Source organism: Diabrotica undecimpunctata, unplaced genomic scaffold, assembly GCF_040954645.1.
Source record: "Diabrotica undecimpunctata isolate CICGRU unplaced genomic scaffold, icDiaUnde3 ctg00000828.1, whole genome shotgun sequence".
Taxonomy (NCBI): Eukaryota; Metazoa; Arthropoda; class Insecta; order Coleoptera; family Chrysomelidae; genus Diabrotica; species Diabrotica undecimpunctata.
Window position 1 is genome coordinate 1 of NW_027312305.1, and position 24,861 is coordinate 24,861.

A 24,861-nucleotide genomic window follows, 5' to 3' on the forward strand; every position below is an offset into this window, starting at 1 on the left:
ACGCGCTATCTCAGAGTATTAACAAATTAAAAAAAAACAGACATAATTCGGAATGACCAACTTGACACAAACAGTTCTCCCCTCCTCAACCTATTTAGCCAAAGACTATAAAATGTAAACTCATATCAAAAATATATCACTTGAGAAAGGTACTCTGCCGAAACAGCTGTAGTGATAAAATATTATAATAAATTTTGTGGAAGTTTTGAAAACAAAGTTTTCAGTGTTTTATTGTTATATAAAATGAATTTCCATCAAGTAACGGTCGAATGTCGACTCCATCACTCATTTAAATTTATTAAAACAAAAATGTATTATTATAGCAAATCTATTCTTTTATTTATTGTAGCACCATGGTCAAATTTCTTAATAAATCAGCTAGAACAAAGGCAGTGCTTTCCATACAAAGTCATAATAACAGTATGTACTCTGTTACTGGCAGCCGGAGTCGTGATTCCTCCTCATTTTATTATATATGGAATATTTGGTGGTAAGTTGATTAGATTTTGAGCAATACATTTTTTTAAAGAGTATTACACTATTACTAGTATTTTGATAAATATTACAAATATCCGGTAGTGAATGGAACACCAAATGAGCCAAAAAATGTATCTAAACATTTTGGGGGCAAAATTTAAGTCTCAATATTTTGGGACTCTTATAAGCCTAGGCTAGTGAGGAAATGTCAAGAGGATCTCAAGAGGCTAGCGGAACATAATAGTGTCACAATGTTATGGTTTCCAGGACACCAGGAATACATGGCAATGAAAGAGCTGATGCATTTGCCAGAAAAGCATCAACTACAAAAAAATTAGTTTCAGAGCTGGCCGTGGAAATGCCAAATATCATCGTTGAGACAAAGACAAAATGTATATTGGACAAATACGTGCTAATACGGTTTCCTTACTGGACATGAGCCAGCTAGTTAAATGCTTTACCAGTGCTTTTTTAGAGTTAATTGCATGCCAACTATCATTCATCCATTTTCACAAATTCCTCAGACCCTCATCATAAATAAGCTTTTCTTCCTTACATTAAAAGTGTCACTGACACAATCGATAAAATTCTTAAATCAATAGGAATAAAGTCAATATTTACCACCCAACAAAAACTTTCATCTCTTGTCCGATCAGTCGAAGACAACATTCCAAATCAACAACACGGAGTTTATGAAATTCCTTATGCAGACTGATACCAATCCTATATAGGCCAAACAAATCGTAGAATCCAAAATAGGATTTATAAACATTTCATTTCTGTTCGCAATTCCAATTTAATTTCAGCTCTAGGTCAACACCATCTTAATACAGGTCACAAAATTGATTTTGAAAACTCCAGAACCATAGCCCCCACCCGCTTCTATAAGCCAAGAATTATCCGAGAAGCCATAGAAATTGAATATACGGAGCCATACGGTTATCTTAGACATGGAGTCCTCTCATAAAGAGAATATTCCCCGCTCTACCTTCCAATCAAAACCCTACCATCAGAAATGTTCGCGCTCCCCCCAATCTCCGTGCCAATCTCTAGGCTAACCCCCACGCTAACCGCTACCCAAACCACGTCACCATCGACGGCATAAATGAACCGTCCTCTGCTCTGTTCCTAGTAGCCAAATGATAGGAATGCATTGGTTAGTGATCAGTGTAGTAGTGTCTGGGGGCTCAGGAGACCTGAAAAAGCTCGGCGTAATGATAATCGACGCAGTTCAACCTGGAAAACTGTCGTTACTAAATTTGTTGATCATGTTTGACTCTTCATTTTCTCTCTTTCATTTAGATATTTTTGCGAGAACACATGTCAAAAGGAAAATTGCTAATATAATATTGAAATAATAATCATTTATTTAGTAGTTACAGTTATATTTAATTTTAGGCGCATTTTCCAATATAATTTACACTCATCTCAGACATATAGCACGAAGAAGATACAAGAGTACAGAAAGATCCTTCGAAGGTAACATACAGTCTGCTAGAGCGATCAGCTTATTGGTCATGCCACATGTTGTTCTGCTTCTTATTGGTAATTACAAAATACTGTATGTCTCTATGATTCACGCAGCTATCATTCTAAACATCATTCCTGCTACTCTGATTATAAGACTGCCCAAAGTTGATCCTGAGAATATGCCTGGGTATAGCCGTTACCAAACTCTTCCAATGTAAGTATGAGCTTTTAAGTTAGTTCAAACACTTGAAGATTGACTACAAGAAAAACTACTCAGTATTGTGTCATTACTGAGCTGAACGCTGTATAGTTAGAGGTCAGGTAAACCGTGGCCTATATTAGGTTACACAGTATACAGAGTGGACCAAATGTCAGGAAACGCCTAATTATCTCTTAAATGGTTCATACTGTACAAAAATCGGGATACGCCTATTTTGCAATATGGCGATTGCAACATTGATGATTGCAATGTTGCCAGATTCACCATTATTCTGCACCAACACTCTATATACTGCAATGAAATCCTCACTTCAATACAAGTTCAACTACATGTATATGTAACATTTCGTAGTTTATCTAGTCATGAAGGTCATAAAAAAACTTCCCAGTACCAAATAGTTTTGAAATAATTCAGTAAATTTAAAATCCTGTGATTTTGACATTAATTCATACAACTAACAATAGCTTAACGTTTACTGTTATTGGAACAGGCTGGTGTCTTAGCTGTACTATCCCAAGATGAACCTGCAGGTGATGTCGCTCCTACATCGCGTGATTTGTGCAGTAGATGACACAACACCGATCAAACTGAGGGAACCAGAAATGCGCATAAACCATCTTTGAACGAAAAATTGCGCACTAGGATGGGTAATCCTCTGCACGGGCGACATCCCAATGAAGTCAGTCGACAAGATTATGTCGACAATATCGTCGGCTGTATGCAATAGCACAACACAAAAACTGGTAATTTTTCAAAACAGGGGTTTAAAGTTTGTGTACCAATAATTTTGTCTTATTTGTTTTATTACATGGATTGGGATTTTTGAAAAAAAAAATAAATTTTGGTTTATTTGGGAAAGCGTTAAGTAGCCTTTAATGAATTGTAACACAGACTTTTAAATTCAACCCTTATTTTGAGTTGTGCCACTATTGCACATCAACATTTTGTCTTTCTAGACTAATTAATGCAAAGACAAAACTGGCATTTTTTTGTTATTCCTATCAACTGAAATAAAGGTTCAATAAAGAATACTACAAGTTACTTAAATGAGAAAATGTGTTTATTAGATGAACGAAATAAAAATATATATATTAATAATAAGAGGAAAAGTTATGATTAACAATGCTTTAAATGCCGGTAGAAATCAGCGTGAATTGGTGGAACACTCTTGTCTTTACAAAGGCTAGTAAGGTCTTTTTCTTCTTTTCAGTTATTGTCAGGTTGCCTGTGTAAGCCTTTTCTAGTTCTATATTATCCATGCTTTCTAAACCTTTTCTTTTTTTTTGTTGGTGGTATCAACTTATTTTTACTCCTCTTGTGCAACTAAAGTTTTAAAATAGTAGTGAGTACCAGAGCTTTTTTTACATGAATTTCACAAACATCGTTGAAATGAAAAGTATTTCCTTGGATATATTCATTGAAAATTGTCGCTGTTTTAGTATTTAACTTTTTCAGGTCAAAAAAATCATTATTACATAATTCGTATACTTCGAATGGTTGTTTGCAACGAGCAGTTCGGATTAGCATAGCGTAATGAATCGGTAGATAAATAGGCCCGCTTTTTAAAGCATTAGTGATATTTCTTTCCTTTAAAGAGTGGCAGCTGTCACCCTCATTTTGAGTATGACCGACAACTAAATAGCGATTAGTTATAGAAGAAATTTTAAATTGGTTTACAGCGTACTGATAGATTGATATTAGGTACTTGTTTTTTCCTTGGCTACCACAATTCTTCTTCTTCCTTTGCCCTATCCGTTTCGGACGTTGGCTATTAACAAGGCTATTTTGACTTTGTTTACGGCACCTCTGAACAGTTCGGTCGATGTTAGTCCGAACCATTGTCGCAGGTTATGCATCCATGAGTGTCGTCTTCTTCCCGGTCCCCTCCTACTGTCGATTCTTCCTTGGACTATTAACTGTAGCAGCCGGTACTTAGTATGCCTCATGACATGTCCGAAGTACTCAAGCTTCCGTTTCTTTACGGTGAAGATTATTTCTTTGCTTTTGCCTATTCTCTGCATTACTTCCACGTTAGTGATGTGGTCTGTCCAGGATATCCGAAGAATACAGCGATATATCCATAGCTCAAAGGATTCTAGTTTCTTCAGGGTGGCTTCCGTTGTGGTCCATGCCTCTGCTCCATAGAACAAGGCCGGGAAGACATAACACTTGACCAGTCTTAATTTTAGTTCCATTGAGATTTTGCTTGTGAACCACTTTTTCATATTGTTGAACGCGTTTCGCACCACAATTATCTGAGTAAAATATAAATTTCAAATCGTCAGAATCGGTTTTTATAGATATGTGTTCCAAATACATGAGCAGGCACGAACCAATTTCTAAGGCACCTTTACTGCCTACTCCTTCGTGCCAAATATAGCTGTGCACCTTTCCCAGTCCCTTTTTTTTGAAGTTCACTTATAGGGAAATGACATGTTGATAGCTTAGATTTATAATAGAAAGCGGAAACGTCTCCTTTTGGTGACGGTAGAGCAGCTTGTAGGTCAAAACAAGAACTTTTTGCAAGTTAGTTACATTCTTATAGTTTATTCGTCTTCCGGGTTTGGACCGTGTCATTTGTGAGTGACCCAAAAGTGGGTTCATCTCGACGTTTCGCTACAATTGTATGTAGCTTCTTCAGGAGAACAAAAAAAGAAAAAGAAAACAAAAGACAGGAGATGGGTAGTTAGCAACGGTAACTCAGTTACTCAACGCAACCAGAGGCGAATACTAACTACCAAGCTTTTCTTTGAGAAAAAAGATTTCTCTGAAAAAAAGATTGAGACGATCAGGCGTTTCTATGTTTTTTTTTTACTTTTTTAATCTGTTCTGACTACGTAAAATCAAAAGTATTGTACATGGTTGAAGTGCTATTAAAATGAATAGATCAATAAAAGTGCAATATACCTAAAACATGAAAAATGTAAATCTGGCAATATTACAAACATCAAATCTTCATATTGCAAAATAGTTGTTGTATCCCTGTTTTTGTATAATTCGGACCATATATTTAAGAAGTAATTAGGTGTTTCCAGACTCTTGGTCCACTCTGTATAGTCCAGTCGAGATCTTTAAAAATAGTAGAGAGATTGGACATTTTTGGATAAAAGACAAATTTTTTAAATTCGTCAATAAAAATAAATATTTTATCAACAGAGTATTTGTAGATTCGTTAAACAATGAAACTCCTGTCATAACAATAATAGACTAACTAGTTAAGAAAAAACAAAATACAGGTATGTCATAAATTAAATCACGCATTCCGAGCACAAAAATAAATTGATTGAATCCAACTTACCTTAGTACAAAAGTGTACACAAAAAAAGTTTGAAAACAGACCTTTGAAGTTACAAAATAAAAATTGTTTTTTTTGCATTATCTCCTAAACTACTTGACATTTTGTAATAAAAATGGATACGTAAATCCATTTTTATATATACCCTAAATCACCCAAACTTTTGAGTACGTTCAAATCAAATGAATTTTGTGGCATCATTAGTTTAACACATTATTTTTAAAACTTTTTTGCCTGTTATCACTTTTTCGAAAAACTAGTTTTTTCCTAGTTGGCCATAAAATTACAATTAGTTTCTACGGATACAATAATTAAAAACAGTTCTATCAATAATAGTCAATAATTTGATGCTATCATTTATTGTGTGAATAAGATTACTATTAAAAATTTTGATATTAAAATGGCCTACACATTTTAGGAAATGGCAGATATGCATTTAACTTTGGGTAAGTTGGATCAGATTAAATGAATCAGCTGATTTGAAGGATCAGCTGATTAAACCCTATCACTTAATAACGGTTCAAGAGTTATTGGTTGAAGATTATCCTAAAAGAATTGGATTTTGCGATTGGTTTTTAATGGAAAATTTTATGAATTGTTAATTTTATTAGAAATATTTTGTTTACCGACGAGGCTACCTTCAGTAGAAATGGAATAACAAACCATCATAACGAGCTCATTTGGGCCGACGAAAATCCTCACGCCAAAAAAACGACTCATCACCAAAGGACTTTCAAAGTTAATGTTTGGGCAAGAATTGTGTATTACAATTTAATAGGCCCAGTATTTCTTCCCAACAATTTAAATGGTGATAATTATTTGCAGTTCTTGGCAAACGATTTACAAGAGTATTTGGAAGAAGTGAATATTGCAATAAGGCAAAATATGTGGTTTCTACAAGATGGCGCTCCACCGCATTACTGTAATGAAGTCCGGGAATACCTTTGCAGGCAGTATCCTGGTCGGTGGATTGGAAGGGGTCGTGACCCACCTATTTGTTGGCCTCCCAGAGGTCCAGGTCTTAACCCCATGGACTTTTGCTTTTGGGGGTTTATGAAAGAGAAAGTGTATTCTGTAATAATAAAGGACGAACAACAATTGAGGGTTAGAATAATTGAAGCTGCAAATCAATTTCGTCAGAAAAATATAATTTTTCAGTGCATTCGGTTTTCCTTATTAAAACGATACCGAATGTGTATTGAAGAAAATGGGGGTTATTTTGAACATTTATTGTAATATCATATTTATAGAGTTTATAGACATTTTTTTTACTTGTTAATTCATTTAAGCCATTTGTTTAGTTGCACGTAATTTTTTAAACGTTAATGAAAAGGGCCGTAACTCAATAAAAACTGTTTTAAAAAAAAATGTGATAAGAGGCAAAAATTGTTTAAAAATAATGTGTTAAACTAATGATGCCACAAAATTCATTTGATTTGAACGTACTCAAAAGTTTGGGTGATTTAGGGATGCACACCACCCTTAAAATTTTTCTATGCGCTTAGATTTTGTTGTTTCTTTTTTATGAAAATTGCTTTTAGAACAAGAAAGTAACGTGTCCATTTTTATTACAAAATGCAAAGTAGTTTAGGAGATAATGCAAAAAACACTTTTTATTTTGTAACTTCAAAGGGCTGTAACTTTTTTTGTGTACACTTTTATACTAAGGTAAGTTGGATTAAATCAATTTATTTTTGTCCCCGGAATGCGTGATTTAATTTATGACATACTTTTTGAAACACCCTGTATATGTTAAACATGTTTTCATTGTACAACAGAAATATGTATTTCTATAAAACATAAATGAAATTATTTTGCTTGTAGATTTTCTCAGCAAATGAAAGAAATGAAAGTCTTTACTTCTTCTGGGAATACTTCAGATATAAAGCGTAGCGAATCCTTTTCTGTCAAAGAAGACAGTTCATGTGATGAAACAGAAAGCGAAGAAGACAATGATGAATCCGATGATTTACTCATGCAAGAAGAAAACATGGCCTTTACCGATAGAATTACTGAGGGATATTTACCAACTTTAACACCAAATACTGTCCAGTTGTACTATAGCAATGCCGGCGTTAGTATTTTACCACAGATACCTGAAGAAATAGATGAATTTGAAGAAACAAACATTAACGTGATAGATCCCAAGCGATTGAGCAGAATAAGTACTGCGCTGGAAGAAATAAATAGAACAGAAAGAAGAGAAAGTGTTAAAGAAGCTGTAGTTTTGACTGAAGTAGTTCTAAAACCTGAACCCATAAATAATATCGAGTATATTCCAAATTATAAGGAAAAACAGAACAAATTTTTAAAAGACGTTGACTCGGTCAAGAAAAAATCATGTTGTGCTTGCTCTCCTTACACAATATTTTTATGGAGGAGAAGATTCAGGTCATTAAAGGACTTTTTTATAGACTTTTTATTTAATCCGTTATTTAGAAGCCTCAGCGATTTGCATTTTTACCCAATTTTGTTTTCCAAAGTATCCATCGCTGTAAGTTATAACTTTTTTATAACTATTACACCGTACATTTCGCTCCAGAACTCTGAGATAGCGCGTAAGATATGGCTGTTTTGTTGTCATATATAGCTTTTTCTTGGTGCCTGTCACTTGTGCTGTTGCCTGTACTGATTAAATTTTCTGCTACCAATTGAGAGCAGCGTTCATAGTTGGACTGACATTATCTAGTTGCAGTATGCTACGTAAGTATTTGTTCTTTTTTTATAAAGGGTGTTTTTTGAGGTATAGAAATATAAGTTGGTAACACTTTTTTTAATTTCTTTTACGTGCCATTTTGACAGCTGTCAAGTCTTATGTTAGATTAGGTTTGGCGTTTCAGCATAAATAGACTTGACGCTTGAAGAACGCTTCCAAATTGTACAAATAATTTTGAAATTGTGGGTCTGTTCAAAATATGTATCGCGCACTACGTCCATTTTATGGTCACCATAATAGTCCATCAGAGACCATACTCTAAATGATAATATGCATCCACAGACACGTCGTACAGTGCGTACACGACACGAATCAGTATATCTGTTATCATGTACAGCAGTTGTATACGTGTCTATCCACTTTATAGAAGATTTTGTGGAAAGATCTTGCTTTGCATGTTAAAAAAATCCAACTCATGCAAGAATTGAAGGTACATCATCACCTAAAAAGGCTTAGATTCGTAGATTCGGTGAATTAATCCAAAACGAGCAGTCAAAGCGATACATTGATACCGAGTAGACGTGTTTATCGATAAAGTCATTAAGCTCCCAGTTTTTGTGACATTAGAATATTTAATTTCGTGGTGTTTAAAATATTTACATATTATGTAAAATAGTGATAAAAAAGTGAAAATATTCTCCCCTAATGGGGGAGAATACCAATAAGACGCCAATGCGCGAACTAAATACTGCTGAAGTTGTTAGTGTTAGTGAACAAAATATGGATACAGAAATTAATACCACCGTTTCTCCTGCTACAAGAGAAGTAAAACTTTTTAATATTAATTCTAATAATTACGACTTTCAAAATTGTTGTGTATATGTTGAAAAGACCAATGATCAGAATATAGGCCGATTGCACCCTATGGTTGTGGGTGATATTTTACATCAAAAATTAAAGATCGACAATATTAAGGAAATTAAAAGTATAGGAAGAAACCGTGTTAAAGTAATCCTCAAATCTATTTTGGATGCAAATAAATTAGTCAATAATAGTCATTTAAAAGACGATAATTAAAGGCGTACATTCCAATCACCTCTTAGAAATCAAAGGGCTGATACGTGATGTCGATACCAATATAACATTGAATATTTGAAAAGATATATGACCTCTAGTTCACAAATTATTGATATTAAAAGAATGCACAGGAAATAGAAAAAGATGGAAATACAGAATATGTACCTAGACGTAATGTTATAATTACATTTGAAGGCAATTGTTTACCAAACTATGTTGTAATAATTATGTATATTTTCAAGTCGAAAAATTGTTAGGTAAAGTTACTCAATGGTATAAATGTCTCAATTTGGACACATTTCTAGACAATGTAAAGGTACACAGGAATACTGCATACGATGTGGAGAAATAAAAACTGACACACATACATGTGATGAAAAAAAAATGTATTGCATACACTGTAAAAGTGATAAGCATATATCGATCTCTAAAAACTGTCCTTTTTTCGAACATCAAAAAAAAATAAAAAATATCATGATTGAACATAAAATTTCATATTTCATCTAAAAATGATAAAACAGGCCATCAAATTGTGGAGACAATTCAGAATCTAGATTATGTGGTAATGAATAATGGACAACCAACTTGCCAAACGAGACGAGGAAACACAGATTCCATGATTGATGTCACATTTTGCTCACCTTCTCTCTTTGATAAAATTTCGTGGTCTGTAGATACTGATACTTTGGGATCAAATCACTTCGTTATAAGGGTTGTAATCGATATCTTGGGAACTGATGCGAATATCATTTATCCCAGCAGTAAGTGGAACATTAAAAAAGCCATTAGTCATTATACTCTCAGTTAATTGAAACCTTATTAACTAACAACCCTCACGCCTACTCAGACACGCAAGAAAAATATAATTTCCTTATTGACTGTATTAATGAAGCTTCTAAACAATCAATTTGTCAATATAAATCATTTAAATGTAACCGTACTCCGGCTCCGTGGTGGGATTCGGAATGTGATGAATCCGTTGCGGAAAGAAAGAAAGCATTAGTAAACTACAAAAAAAATCCTTCTCTTGAAAATTTTTGTAAATGCAAAGAAGTGAATGCTCGTGTCAAAAAATTCCTAAAATTAAAGGCCAAACAAAGTAGGGTTGAATGGTGTTCAAAATTAAATAAACAAACTCCATCTAGTCTTATTTGGAACCAAGCAAGGAAAATGAACAGGAAAAAAGTTAACTTTCCACTGCCTCTAAGTAACACATGGGTAGACGACTTTTTTGATAAAATAGCTCCACCTTACGTAAATAACCAGATAGATGTAATACCATCTGAAACTCTCTCATCTGATCAGAATCATTTTCTCTTAACAACCTTTTCAAGAGCTGAATTAGAGTTTGCCCTTGATAATCGCGTTAGTACCTCACCAGGATATGATGCAGTCAAATATCCTATGATACAAAATTTGCCAGATAACGCAAAAGAATTACTTTTAAATATATTTAACCAGATAATTTTTGAGGGTAAAGGCATAATCGATTTTAAGCGTATTATAGTTGTCCCTATTCCCAAACCGGGAAAAAACCCTAAATTAGCTGAAGCTTACCGACCTATATCATTATTATCATGTATATTGAAGACTCTTGAACGGATGATTAAAATTAGGTTAGATTGGTGGCTAAGGGATCAAAGTCTCTTACCCGCTAACCAACATGGCTTTAAGAAAGGTTATGGAACCTTAGATTCCTTAACAACACTTGTTGTAGACATTCAGAATAGTTTTTCCAGGAACAGTTATGTACCTGCTTTATTTTTAGACATCGAAGGTGCTTACGACTCGGTATCTCTTACAATTCTCCAAGAAAAAATAATTACATTTTTTCATATTCCAGCGCAGTTTGCTTCTAACGTTGTGGACTGTACACAATAGGATAATTTATTTAAAAGACAATCATACTCTTATAGGACCCAGACTTAATAACAAAGGATTACCTCAGGGCTCCGTTTTGAGTCCTATTTTGTTTAACATTTACACAGCAGATCTACACAACATCACTATTACTCATATGCATTCAATAATGTACAATACGCTGACGATTTCTGTTTGTATACAGAACACAAAAAATATCAGCAATCCATTGAAAACCTGAATGAAGTGTACGGATTCCATAAAAAATGGTTTATAGAAAATGGTTTCGAATTATCCTGCAGTAAATCACAAGTTTGTTTATTTACCAGACATAACTTTCCTAATGCTAGTACAATCAATTTAGGTGGGCACCAATTTTCCCTTAAAAACACAATTAAATATCTGGGAATGATACTCGACCAGAAATTGACCTGGAAGTTACATATTGATGACATGTTGAACAGATGCAATAAGGGATTAAACTTTCTTAAATCAATTAATAAAACTTGGTGGGGATCGGATGTTGAAGTAAGTTTATTATTTTACAAAGCTTACATACGATCTATTTTGGATTACGGAAGTGTTTTGTATGGATCAGCAAGTAATGTACTACTAAATAAAATCAATGTTTTACAGAACTCAGCCTTACGATATGTTTAGGAGCCATGAGATCCACTCCAGTACAAGCTTTATATTTGGAAGCCTTAGAACCTCCTTTAAATATAAGACGAAGCTTTTTGTCCAAAAAATATTTAATGAAAGTATACTTACTGAACTCATCTCTATACGAAAAGATAGTCACTTTGAATTGCCATGACCTGACAAATAAATATTGGCAAAAAAAAGAAATCTCCCTTACTTTGCGAAGCGTATAATCAAAATATAGCACTTTTAAAAATATAGATAGAACGAACTACATATTCAAAAATTACTCTTCTTTCTTTTTACATACAGATATTATTGTACCAAATTATAGTGAAAATATATATTTAAATAAAAATATTGTTCTATCTATAACAAGCAAATACAAAGAGGCAATAGCTCTATATACAGATGCGTCTAAATCTCCAGATGGAACCGGATGCGCTTTTTTTATACCATCGGAACATATAGAAAAGAAATTCAAACTGAACCCGGAAACTTCGATTTATACAGCAGAGGCTATTGCCATATATGAAGCTTTATTATATGTAGCTGAAGTTGAGTTTGCCCATATTCTAATTTTGTCGGACTCCTTAGCAGTGTTAAAATCTATTGGTAAATATGGACCACCTAACTTACAAGACTGCCCATACATTTATAGAATTAAACATATTATTCAAACTCTTTTAACTAAAGGAATCAATGTACATTTCTCTGGATTAAAGCACATGCAGGATTTGAACATAATGAATATGTCGACTTATTAGCCAAAGAAAGCATTTTAACCGATACTGATATTCTACATAAAGTAACGCTTTCTGACAGTATTGTTTCTTGCAAGTTAACATTACTTCGAGAGTGGAGCTACCAGTGGAAGGAATACTCTTTTGTGAACCAAAATAGATACTCGATAATTCAGCCAGATATTCCCAAATTTCCTTGGTACAAGTCTTTTAGAGCTTCCAGGAGGCACATAACCTCCATTATTAGAATACGTTTCGGACACGCATGTTATCCAAAGCACTTATTTAAAATAAAGGTGTTGGATGATGACAAATGTGAGCATTGTGGAGAGGAAAGTGATTTAGATCATATATTTTTGGTTGTTCTAAAAACAGAGTCTACTCATCCAAACTTATAAATGATTTATTAAAATATAAAATAGCAGCTCCTTGGAATATACTATATTTATTATCACTTGGCTCTGTAGATATTTACAACTCCTTAATTAAATTTTTAAAAGACAGCAAATTACATTATAATTCTCTAAAAATTATTTAGTTAATCTTGTTACCTTTGTCTTAAACCATTTGTATAACTTCCTCCTCTCCGTGACCTAGTGTTGGTTGTGTCTTTTATAAATAAATGCCTTGATAGGTCCCTAGGCGAGAAGAGTGTGTCCCTGTTCTCCTAATATCGATGTAATAATCTTTTATTTTGATAGGGCATTTAGGTAACAATTATAATGATGGCTGTCTTAGTCCTTTTGTGTCTGGCTGTATGACGATAAGTCTAAGCCAAAAAAAAAAAATTTAAAACGAGATTGCCGGTGATTCCGATTTTCATTATTGAATTATTTTGTTTAGCGATGAAGCTCTTTTTTGGTTGAATGACTACATCCGAAACAAAACTGCCCTATTTAAAGTTAAGATAACCCTTAAATGTATGTTGAGAAACCATTACATCCAGAACAACTGACTGTCTGGTGTGCTTTATGGTCTGGTGTAATCATTGGATCGTACTTCTTTAAAAACGATGCTGGCTAGAACGTTACACTCAAGGGTGACCGCTATAGAGCCATGATTACTGTCTTTTTTATTCCCCAATTGAACAACCATGAGATGCAGGAGCTATTGTTTTAATAAAACGGCGCAACATGTCACACATCTCTTGCTACAATTGATTTATTGAAGGAAACGTTTGGTAACCTCATAGGTCACGTTTCGGACCGTGAATTCGCCTCCAATATCGTGCAGTATACACTATACAAAACATCTATACAAAAATAAAGGCGACAGAAAAGATTGTAAGAACTACCGAGGGCTTAGTGTAACTAACTCAATCTGTAGAGTCTACGGGAAGATAATTAAAAGCCGAATTGAAGATTGTTCGGAAGACGCTGAAGATCAGAGAGGCTTTCGTACTGGTCGTTCTTGTATAGACAATGTGTTCTGCCTAAAACAAACAATAGAAAAGCGTTTGGATTATAATATGGACACACATGGTATTTATTGATCTTCAAACAAGCGTATGACAGTGTCCCATTAGCCAAGCTATGGCAGGTGCTAGAAGACAAGAATATTCCACCGATTTACATTAATGCTGTAAGTGAGTTGTACGATGATATGACGAGTGTAATAAAGATTGGACAAAAGTGACAAAAAAGATAAAAGTGACCAAAGGACTTCGCCAAGGCTGCTGCATTGCACCTACACTCTTTAAGATTTATTTGGAGGGGGTTTTGGATATTTGGAAAAGAAAATGTGAACCTATGGGTGTTAAAATTGGAGACCATACACTGTACAGCTTGCATTTTGCTGATGACCAAGTAACACTTGCAGAAGATCAAGATGATATCCACTACATGTTACGAAAAATAGATAAGAATATACTAAGTGGGGCTTATCAATTAATCCATCAAAAACAGAGTACGTAGTAGTGGGAGGTGAAGGAAAGCACTTAGAACTAGGAAGCAAACAAATTCAACATACTGATAGCTATAAATCTCGGTGTAAACATTACAAACAATGGTCGAAATACAAAAGAAATAGCTACTAGAATTGGTCAAGGAAATTCAGCAATACGTCAACTGAATAGTATACTTTGGAACAACCACATCACCCGAAACACAAAAATTAGGATATACAAAAGTATCATAGAAAGCATTGCTACATATGGTTCAGAGCTTTGGGCAATAAATAACAATGACGCATCCAAAATAAAAGCAATGGAAATGAATTATTGGAGAAGATGTTGCCAACTCACTAGAAGAGACAGAGTAAGGAATACTGAATCAGAGAGCGTATGGGTATAGACATTGACGTCCTGGAAACTATAGAATGCAAAAGGCTGAAATGGTATGGCCATGTAGAAAGGATGAATGATCAACGATGGCTAAAGAGAATGTTACAGTGGATCCCCACCAACCGCAGGAAAAAGGGAAGACCAAGAAGATCGTGGAGACAAGAAGTAAAAGGTGCAATGGAAGATAGGGGTCTACAAGTAGATGACTGGAACGATCGCAAGTGTTGGAAGCTAGGTTGCGAGAAATGGCGGCAGCTGTAATAAACTCGTTATATATATATATATATATATATCTATATATATATATATATATATCTATATAACTGCTAGACTATTTTATGTGGAGATATGTGAAGGTGTTAGTCTATGCCGATAAGTATGAAACGATTGACCACTTGGAGGACAACATTCGCTGCGTTATTGACAATATATGGCGACAAATATTGGAAAAACTGATCGAAAATTGTACCTCCATATTAGACTACGTCAGAGCCAGCCATGACGGTCATATGCCAGTAATCATATTTAAATTATAATTCCAAAAGATTATCTTTCGAATAAAGTCAATTTCATGTCAATTTATAAAAATCATCTGTGTTTTATTCCATTTCAAAGTTCTATACTTCTAAAAAAACACCCTTTATATGTAGATATTATTGACATTATATTAATTTATTTACAAATTTTCAAAATCTTTAGCAAGAAAATGCAAGCATCGATGATGAATTTGCTTGACTGATAGCCAAATTGTTCTTCGCGAAGCGATAAATTTGTGTTTAGTATTTTTCCATATTCTTTGGAAGAAAGGCGTTTAGCCTAATAGATCTGTACCACATTGTATCCTGTGGAGGTTAGCCACTTTTAGGAATATAGCAGGCCGTAACCTGTCGTCATTCTTCTGGAATATAGCCTAAGATGAATCTCATCGTGAATGTTTTGCTAGGTGAGGTAGCTAGGATATCAATTCACTGTTGTAGAAAGGCTTTTTGTTATCCCACTACTATCAAAGATTGGACATGATCAATGCTATCCAGATCTTATATGCAGCTGATCTAAAAAGGATGGTTTGGCTGCACCACTTATTCTTGGTGCAGCCAAACCACTCTCTCAAATTTCGCAACCATGACATTATTCTATGGCTTGGATTTTTTCCTGCAATATATTTGAAATAATGCGTATTTTTGTCTTCGCATTAGGTAGCCCAAATATTCTAGTTTTATTCACTTTACAGTAATCATAACTTCCGGCTTGTTCCTCAATAACGTAGCACTTCTACGTTTCTGACACTATCAATTCAACTTATCTTAAGTATTTGACGTATGTGTCGACCACATCTCGAAGGTTTAAATATTTTTCATGTAGTTCTGTACAGTCCAATCGTCTACTCCGCATGATAGCCGTATATCATCATCCAGCGTTTTGCGTCCAAAATTGAACATATGCCTCCTCTAATTTCTTCCAGTTATGTCTTTCTTGAGCTTCCTGCAGCCAATTCCAGCGATTCTTTTCACGTCGTTTGTCCATCGTATAGATAATCTTCTTCTTTCAGCTTGTGGTCTTTACAGTGTTATTTTTTCGATCCACCGCCCGTCATTAATTCTAGCTACTGGCTCGCCCAGTTCCACTTCAACTTTACTATGCGCTCTATGACATCTGTGACGCCTGTATTTATATTTCTTCGTTTCTGACTGAGTCTGACTGATCTCTGAGAGTCAGTCCAAATAGCGAGCGTTCCGTTCTTCTTTGGGCTACTCTGATTTGGTTGCTGTAGCCTGGGATAAGGAAATGTTTCGGCGCCGTAAGTTATAACTGGAAGCACACATCGGTCGATCGTCTTCTTTTTTAAATAATTTGGCATGTTGCTCTTGAACCGTTCATAGCCTCTCAATATTCTTAGTAGAGGGATACTCCTACGTCCCTATTGCAGAAGATTTTTTCATCTTAATGAGAGTGGCCCTGGAATTTTCGATAGCTCTTTTTTATTCACTGTTTTGGTCTATAATTTTATTTATTTTAAAAAGTTCCCAAGGACTTGTAGTTTGGTACTTTCTCAATTGAGTGCCATTTATACTAATTCACTTTGGCCATATCATGTTCTTACTGAAGAACATATACTTGGTTTTCCGTACATGGTTTTTATGCCCTATTTATTACAAGCCAACAATGTATTACAAGTCAACTGTTCCAAGGTTATATTTAATACAGTGTCTGCAAGGTGCTGGAGGTATTTTACTCAAATTTGGACATACCAGCGATTTAGCAGGTACTCTCAGATTTTATTGCATGCAAAACCATTTGTATAATTTGCGTTTCAAGAGATCTTAATTAATATTTACTTTGTAATTGCGAGATAAATAATTGCGAGTCTGATTCTGAAGAAATTTGGAATACATAAATAGTAGAGACATGACAAATCAAAACGTAGTGTTAACTAATGAACAATTTGAATAACTTTTGTCAAGACTGTCTGTACAAAATGCTCCGCCGTCGTTGCAAATTGGTAATCTTTTTAAAAGCCCTTCGCGTTGGCAAATGGTAAAAAGCCACTGATGAAAATGCTTTTATTAGTGCCGTAGAAATTTATAAAGACACATTAGTGTCGGACGAAAAAGCATTTCAAGGAATCGCAATGCTTTTTGAGGATTTTGCTGCTAAATGGTATCCAAGGCTTTAAAGTTACTATTTCTACATGGAACGAACTTGTTAAGCTTTTAAGAATTACGTTTGGTCTGAAAAAACCGGTATATTGTATTTATCGCGAACTATTTGTTTAGAAAAAAGATAGAAATACAATAGTTGACTTTTTCGTTTGTAAATGTAGAGCCATAATTGCACAATTAGAACTGATTGCTACAGAAACTAATGATTTGCTTACAGAAGCTTACGGAAAGTTGAAGATGCTTTCGATCAACCTAATTTTGAGGAGAAGAAAGCCTCCCACAATAGTGGCCATATCAAAATGGTCGCGTTGTAGTTATTTTCGTGTTCCCGGTTATTCTAAGCAAGATTGTCGCAAATTACTTGCTCAATAATCTAAAGATTGAGCTGTACCTACGATTTTGAAAGTAATTTCAGATTCTTCGCGTACGATTAGTGTTACCGTCGAAGCAACTACTTCGAAATCACTGCACAATAGCTTAAACAACCCTTTATATTGTTACGGTTGTGGTAAACCAGGTTTTACTAGAGCAGACTGTCCTGTTTGTAGCCATAAGGAAGCATCCTCGTGAAAATTCTTCCCCGTAGATACATTTATTTCACCTTAACCTAGACCGGTCTTACGTATCAACATCGATCATGAAGGTCAAAGCTTTAATTGATACAGGTGCTAAACAAAGTGTAGTAAGTACAACTTTATACAATCTTTTCGAAAATAAAGGTCAAACTTTTAAGTCCGAACAATTTCTGTAAAATTTACTGATGATTTATAGTTTTTCCTAATGCACCTAATAAAATTCTTCTTGGTATTTATTTTTTGACCAACGCAGAAATAGCTTTAGATATGCATAATAATGGTATTTTGCAAATGAAAGCGCACGACAGCAATTGCTCTTTGAAACCAAGTGTACAGACTCTGAGATAGCGCGTTACAGAATCTATTCGAATTTATTGCTGTGAAAATTTAAGACAGTCAAAACAAATGTCAAAAACAAAGGAGAAATAAAACAAATTAGATAATCTGCTGGGAGAAAGCATAATCGAAGAGTGTAAAAAATGCATGGGCTTCGTCGGTTGTATTAGTGCCGAATAAAGATGGCGGTACGAGACGACTTTGTGTAGTTTATCAACGTTTAAACGCTGGGGTGGTGACTACTATTGACTCTTGTCCGTTGCCATGTATGGTCGATTTATTACACGCCGCTAAGCGAAACTTTTTATACGTCTATCGTAGACTTACGATCGAGGTATCAAGTTAATTTCGCGACAGTTGACAGTGATAAAAACTGCGTTTGTGTCACCGTTCGGGTCTTAACGACACTTATGGATGCTTTTTTGGACTAAAAAGAGCTCCAATGACTTTTCAAGACTCATGAACCGCTTTAGCCATGGTCTTATTAACTTAAATTGGAAAAAGTGTATGTTTGGCCGCGAAAGAGTGAAATATAAACTGGCTGATCGACGTTTGAAGGAACTCAATATATTCAAAAAAAGGAGATTTAGTATGGGCCAAAACAACCGCTTTCCAGTAACAGGTCGAAAGTCAGACAGCTAAATTCTACCCAAAAAAATAGAATTAAACGAGTGGTATCGACTGTGAGTTATGAGCTTTGAGTGGACACTCCTACTGCCCTTAGTTTGTTTTACGTATCTTACACGGGCTAACCTCAATTATGTGATCCAAAAAGTGTTTGTCATCTGATACACAGCTTAGATAATATACAAAATAGTATTAGTTAGTTGATTTTTAAGAGTTAAGTTTTCTTCAATTTCTTTAACCTTTAAAAATCACACGTACTCATCCATGTTTATAATTTTCTTAAAATACCCTAAAATCCCTGAGAAAAAATTTAAGTTCATGCTAAAAATTATTAATTTATCATTCATTAGCTTTTATTTAATTCGTATGGGAAAACCCGTCAGGTCTATTTGCTTTTCCGGTTAGAAAAGGGTTTCAGGGTAGAAAGGCTGGAAATATACTTTCTTCAAAGATTTTGTAAACACTTCGCCTACTAAACGGCTTAACTTTTGTTACATATTTTATCTATATTGCACTATAAAAGTAAGCATTTAAAAGGTATGTAATATTTTCTTGTGTGATTTCTTATGCGAAGGGAGAAGAAATTAATATCTCTTCAAGAGAGGGAAGGTAATATCCTTTAACTTTTTTTAAATTCGTTTTGTTGTATTTTGGTGTTTGGAGCCTTTTCGCTCCCAATTGATATCTAGCAACTCCAGTTTCCTAATTACAATGAGTTATGAACGCAAGGACTGAGTGGATTGAGTAGCTCAGAAGCCGCGTTCATTCCCACAGCCGGTCTCATGTCTGGATAAAAGAGGAGGGCGGTAGAGGAGGGGGTTGATGGGCCAGATTAGCATCCTACCCATTGTAAAAGAAATCAAGGCTCAAAGAACTGATATAAAGCCTCGGAACCAGATGGAACCTAAGATGACGAACCACGCAAAGAAAAGGAAAACGAGAAGGAAAAATAAGCCTACAATCAGATGAGCAACATGAAATATTACTTTCTTCAACCACAAAGACTAAGAGATAGAAGAACTAAAAAATAAAAACATAGACATTTGTGCAATCCAAAAAACCAAGAAGAAAGGTAAGGCAAAAGAGAGTATAACCAATATTTTCCAGCACACAGTAAAGTGAAGAAAGAAGAACGAGCACGACCGGGAGTAGGTATACTAACACAAATATCTGCCATTATATCTTTGAAAGAATAATAATTATGAACCCCATAATTAATTAATTAATTATAATAATTATCACATACCACCCATCCACCCATCCCACTATCATATCTATTTATAGCCCTGAGGACTGCAAACCTAAGGAGAAACGAGAGGTATTCTACGACAATTGCAAACCATCCTGGATGAAATATCTCATGAAGAACCCTTAATTCTTATGGCTAATATCTGTTTTTAACGAACTGAGAATCAATAATACATTTTTCGACCATAATTTCCAGTATAAATATACATTTAAAAACTCTAGAGGGCACAAATCTATGATTGATTTTATAGTCACTAATCGAAAAATACACTCAAAGCAGATTCTAGATATCCGAACTTTAAACTCAGCAGACGTAGGGAGTAAACACAAACTAGTACTAGCAAAAATAAGAATGAAAATATCACCAAAACATTTTCTACAGGAAATCACCGAGGAAAAATTCAATGTATAATCACTGTGGAACGACTCTACGAAGAGAAATTTAACAAAGAAAGCTAGCACAGAAGATACATCTGAAACAAATGGACGACATCGAAAATATAAACGCGAACTGGAAGAAAATTAAAAATATCATTGAAGAAGCAGCAACAGAATCTCTAAGAAAACGCAAAGTCATACTAAACAAAAGAAACAACAACAATACACTATGGTTCAGAAAATAAATAAAAGAGAAATGTAAAGAGAAAAGAGAGGCCTACACGAAGTACAAAACATCAAATACTCCAGAATCCCGAGACCCCTATAGAAGAATACGAAATGAAACAAAGCAGGTAGTAAGAAAAACATAAAATAAACACTGGGAACATTTTACAAAAAGGATGGAAAGCTACCTCTACGGTACACAAAAACAAATATGAAGATTCATAAGAAACCAACGGAAAGAAATGGCAGAATTGAAGGAATACATACCAACACAACAAATTAAGACACGAAATCGAAATCAGTTTTCAGGAAGTAGAGATTGCTATAAGTTCACTCAAAAAAAAAGTCACCAGGACCAGACGGAATAACCAACGAGCTTCTAAAACACGGAGGAGAAAGTATAACCCAGGAGATGACAAAACTTATACAAAAACTAATATTGCACTGCAAGATACCAGACGCGTGGAAAAAGAGCATAATGATACCAATGTTTAAGAAAGGAGATAAAGAAGACTCCAACAATTATAGAGGTATAAATCTACTGAATACAGCACTTAAGCTTACCACAAAAGTCCTAACTAACAAAATCAATAAATTAACAACTTAATCAGATGAACAACAAGGATTTAGAACCGGAAGATCCTGCGTAGACGCCGTTTATGTACTAAGACAAATCACAGAAAAACCCATCGAGTACAATAAACGTATTATTGGCTTGTTTTAGTCTATAAAATTTTTCTTAATTGTTAATGGAGCGCTTATGATAATGACAGTACCTTCGCTCGGGTTGCGGCATATATAGAAGAAAGAAACAAGATTTACTCGTATGTTACAAATTTACTATCTCCTTACACTGCCTTTAGTAATTAATCTTTTTAAAACTGATTTTGTTTCAACTTACCTATAAAAAGAAACATCATCATCCAGCCCGATTTTCACATCCATTGTTGGATGTAGGCCTCCTCCAAACGTCTCCAGTTCTCTCTATTTCTAGCTGCTGCAATCCAGTTTGTTTCTATTCTCCTTAGGTCGTCGGTCCATCGGAAGGGTGGTCTGCCTCGACTTCGCTTGTCGGTTTTTGGTCTCCACTCCAATAATCTCTTCGTCCATCTCCCGTCTTCCATTCTAGCAACATGTCCAGCCCACCTCCACTTTTGTGTATTGACTCGCAGTATAATATCGTCTACGCCAGTTCGTCGGCGTATCTCCTCATTTCTCACGCGATCTTTCAAGGTCAGGCCCAGCATTGATCTCTCCATTCGCCTTTGTGCTCCCCTCAGTTTTTCGGCAGTAGCTTTCGTTAAAGTTAGGGTCTCTGCTCCGTAGGTCAAGACTGGTAGGATGCATTGGTTAAATGCCTTCCTTTTCAGGTGAATTGGGGTATTTGTTTTAAAAATGTCTCTCATCCTTCGATATGCCGCCCATCCCAACGTGATTCGTCTATTTAGCTCGCAGGTTTGGTTGTCTCTGGTTGTTATGATTTCATGACCCAAGTATGTGTATTTATCGATTAATTCTACCTTGTTGTTATTGATCTGTATCTATTCGCTGGGAACCATATTGGTCATCATTTTGGTTTTCTCGAAATTTATCTCCAGCCCAGTTTCTTGTAGTATGTCATTCAGTTCTTGGAGCATGTCTTTGATCTCTCCCAGATTATCTGACAGAAGCACGATATCGTCCGCAAAACGTAGATGGTTTAATCTTTCTCCATCGATGGATATTCCTTTCTGTTGCCATGTTAGTCTTTTAAATGCATACTCAAGAACGGTAATGAACAGCTTTGGTGACATGGTATCACCTTGCCTGACTCCACTTTTTATCTTTATTTTATTAGTTGCTGAATGTAGACTTATGCTTGTTGTGGCATTTTCATATATATTTTTAACTATATTAAAACTAACTTATTAACTATATATAAAGAAACATATTTAGTTTTAAATGTTTGGTAATTCTGTTTTTTTTTTATTTATTTTAGTACTTACCAAAAGAAAAATGTCGAACGACTTTATAACCTGGAGTTGTTTGCTGTTTGGTTTTGGATACGGCTTGTCAAGATTCTGTGAAAACATAGTATATCGAGGCTTCGCTGGTAAAAGAAAATATGCCCAACTAGAAGCACTTCTTAATGGTTTTTCAGGCATTTTTGTGATATTAGTTTATTATTTTATTTATATTAATGATTGTGATCTAGTCGCACTTTTTCCTTGGACTGCCGGTATTTGTTATTTTGTTAATGCCGTATTGTGGATTATTGTACCTATTTTTAAGATTATTATTATCTTTTTTAGAACGTATTTCAAAAAAAGAACGGATAGTTCCAGTATTTTTTGATAGAGAATGCAATAAAATTATTTATAAAATACGTATTTTTATTAATTTAAAATATTTATCCATTAGTACAAAAATTATTAACAACTGTGACAGCTCCATTTTATTTGACATTAACAGATTTATAAACTCTATAATACAATTCGATTCAAGCTTTCTTTATTTACATGTCTGTAAAGTTAGCATATCCATTTTAATAAGGCCGAATTCAGACCAACACTACAATTTATTGCTAATTTATTTCGGAAAGAATTTTCTATTATAAAGATTATTATTATTATATTATAAAGAAAAAAAATTATTGCTGTGGCCGTTTCCGAAAAACAGTGGGTATGCTAACTTTACGGTAAGCATCTACACATTCCATTTATGTATTTAGCACCTAGGACTTATCTATTGGTCCTTTACCGCACGAGTCCATGTTTCAACCAATAGGCGGCGAGGTGTCAAACAAATATAATGGAATGTTTACTTTAGTGTGAAATTCATATGAGGAATGTTAAATATTCGTAGACCAAAAAAGACGACTTTTTATTAAAATCAGTTAAAAGGAGACTGATTTTAAAATATTTGTAATGTATGATTAAAGAAAACTAAAGGAATGCAATAGGAAATAAAACAAAATATATTTAAATAAACTATAAAAAATTTTAAATGTTTAAATGCAATAGTTATGTGAAATTTAAAGTCATTCGCCATGTTTAGTTGCATTTGTTTGATTTCCTGCGGTGTTGGATGAAAGATTGTGACGCCTTTTGAACCTTTTTTTAGAAGGTTCTTCTTTAGGTGGTCGTCCAAATGTTAATCTTTTGGACACTCTAGTAACCCCCAACTTTCTTCTTCTGATTGAAGTTGGTTGCATTCTTATATTGGACCACTAGACGGAATGCGATGTATACGTCGTGTATTTCACTTCTCACGCGATTACAAAATTCCAGGAGCAGTTATGCATAGTGTACATAATACATTTGGCGCGCTCACAAGTGAATGACAGTGACGTTATTTATTGTTGTAAATAAACAAACATTCTTCTACCGATAAAAGGTATGTATTATGTTAATTTGTTGATAAATAGACGTATTTATATATTACCGTATTGAGTCTTTATGATCTACGTAGATAAATAAGTGAATTTTGATATTTTTATTATTAGTTCTAATAGGTGCCACTAGACCGATCAATAACTAATAGGTATGTTTTGTTACAGAATTCCAAAATGAAAAGAGGTCTTGATTTGAGTAAAATTACAAGTAATGACGCTTACGCTTTACTAACAGATATCATATCGGATGGATCTGAAGTATCCGATTTTGATGAGAACGAGGATGAAGATATCGACATGACTTTGGAGTCAGCTGTTTTAGATGAACAAAACGATATTTCAGACAATGAAGACGGTGCGCATGATAGTGCGCACCGTCTTCATTGCTCAAATGTTCCTGATACTTTAATACAAAAACAACACTTCCACAACAGTTGAAGAAATAAAATGTTTTTTGGGAATAAACCTTTTGATGGGTGTGAAAAAATTGCCAGTTATAGAGATTTCTGGTCTGCAAATTTTATTATCAGGGATCAATTTATATCTTCATGTATGTCGCGTGACAGATTTGGATGGTTGCTTACTCATCTTCACATAAATGACAATTTACTACAACCTAAGAAAGGTAATGGCAATTATGATACACTCTACGAAGTGCGGCGATTGCTAGAGGAACTTTCAACTACTTATAAAGCTCATTTTATTCCAGCAGGCAACA

The 24,861-nt window shown here is 34.5% G+C and overlaps 1 protein-coding gene across 1 annotated transcript; it reads left to right on the plus strand.

Annotated features, from left to right (window-relative positions):
• Positions 1–349: 349 nt before the first annotated feature.
• Positions 350–24,581, plus strand: LOC140431596 (uncharacterized; the record flags this gene model as incomplete). Its single annotated transcript, XM_072519488.1, has 6 exons — positions 350–490; positions 1,876–2,161; positions 7,287–8,020; positions 9,717–9,956; positions 15,052–15,236; positions 24,309–24,581. Coding segments are annotated over 6 exons (1,859 nt in total), but the record flags the coding sequence as incomplete, so codon positions are not given.
• Between the last annotated feature and the right edge of the window lie 280 nt (positions 24,582–24,861).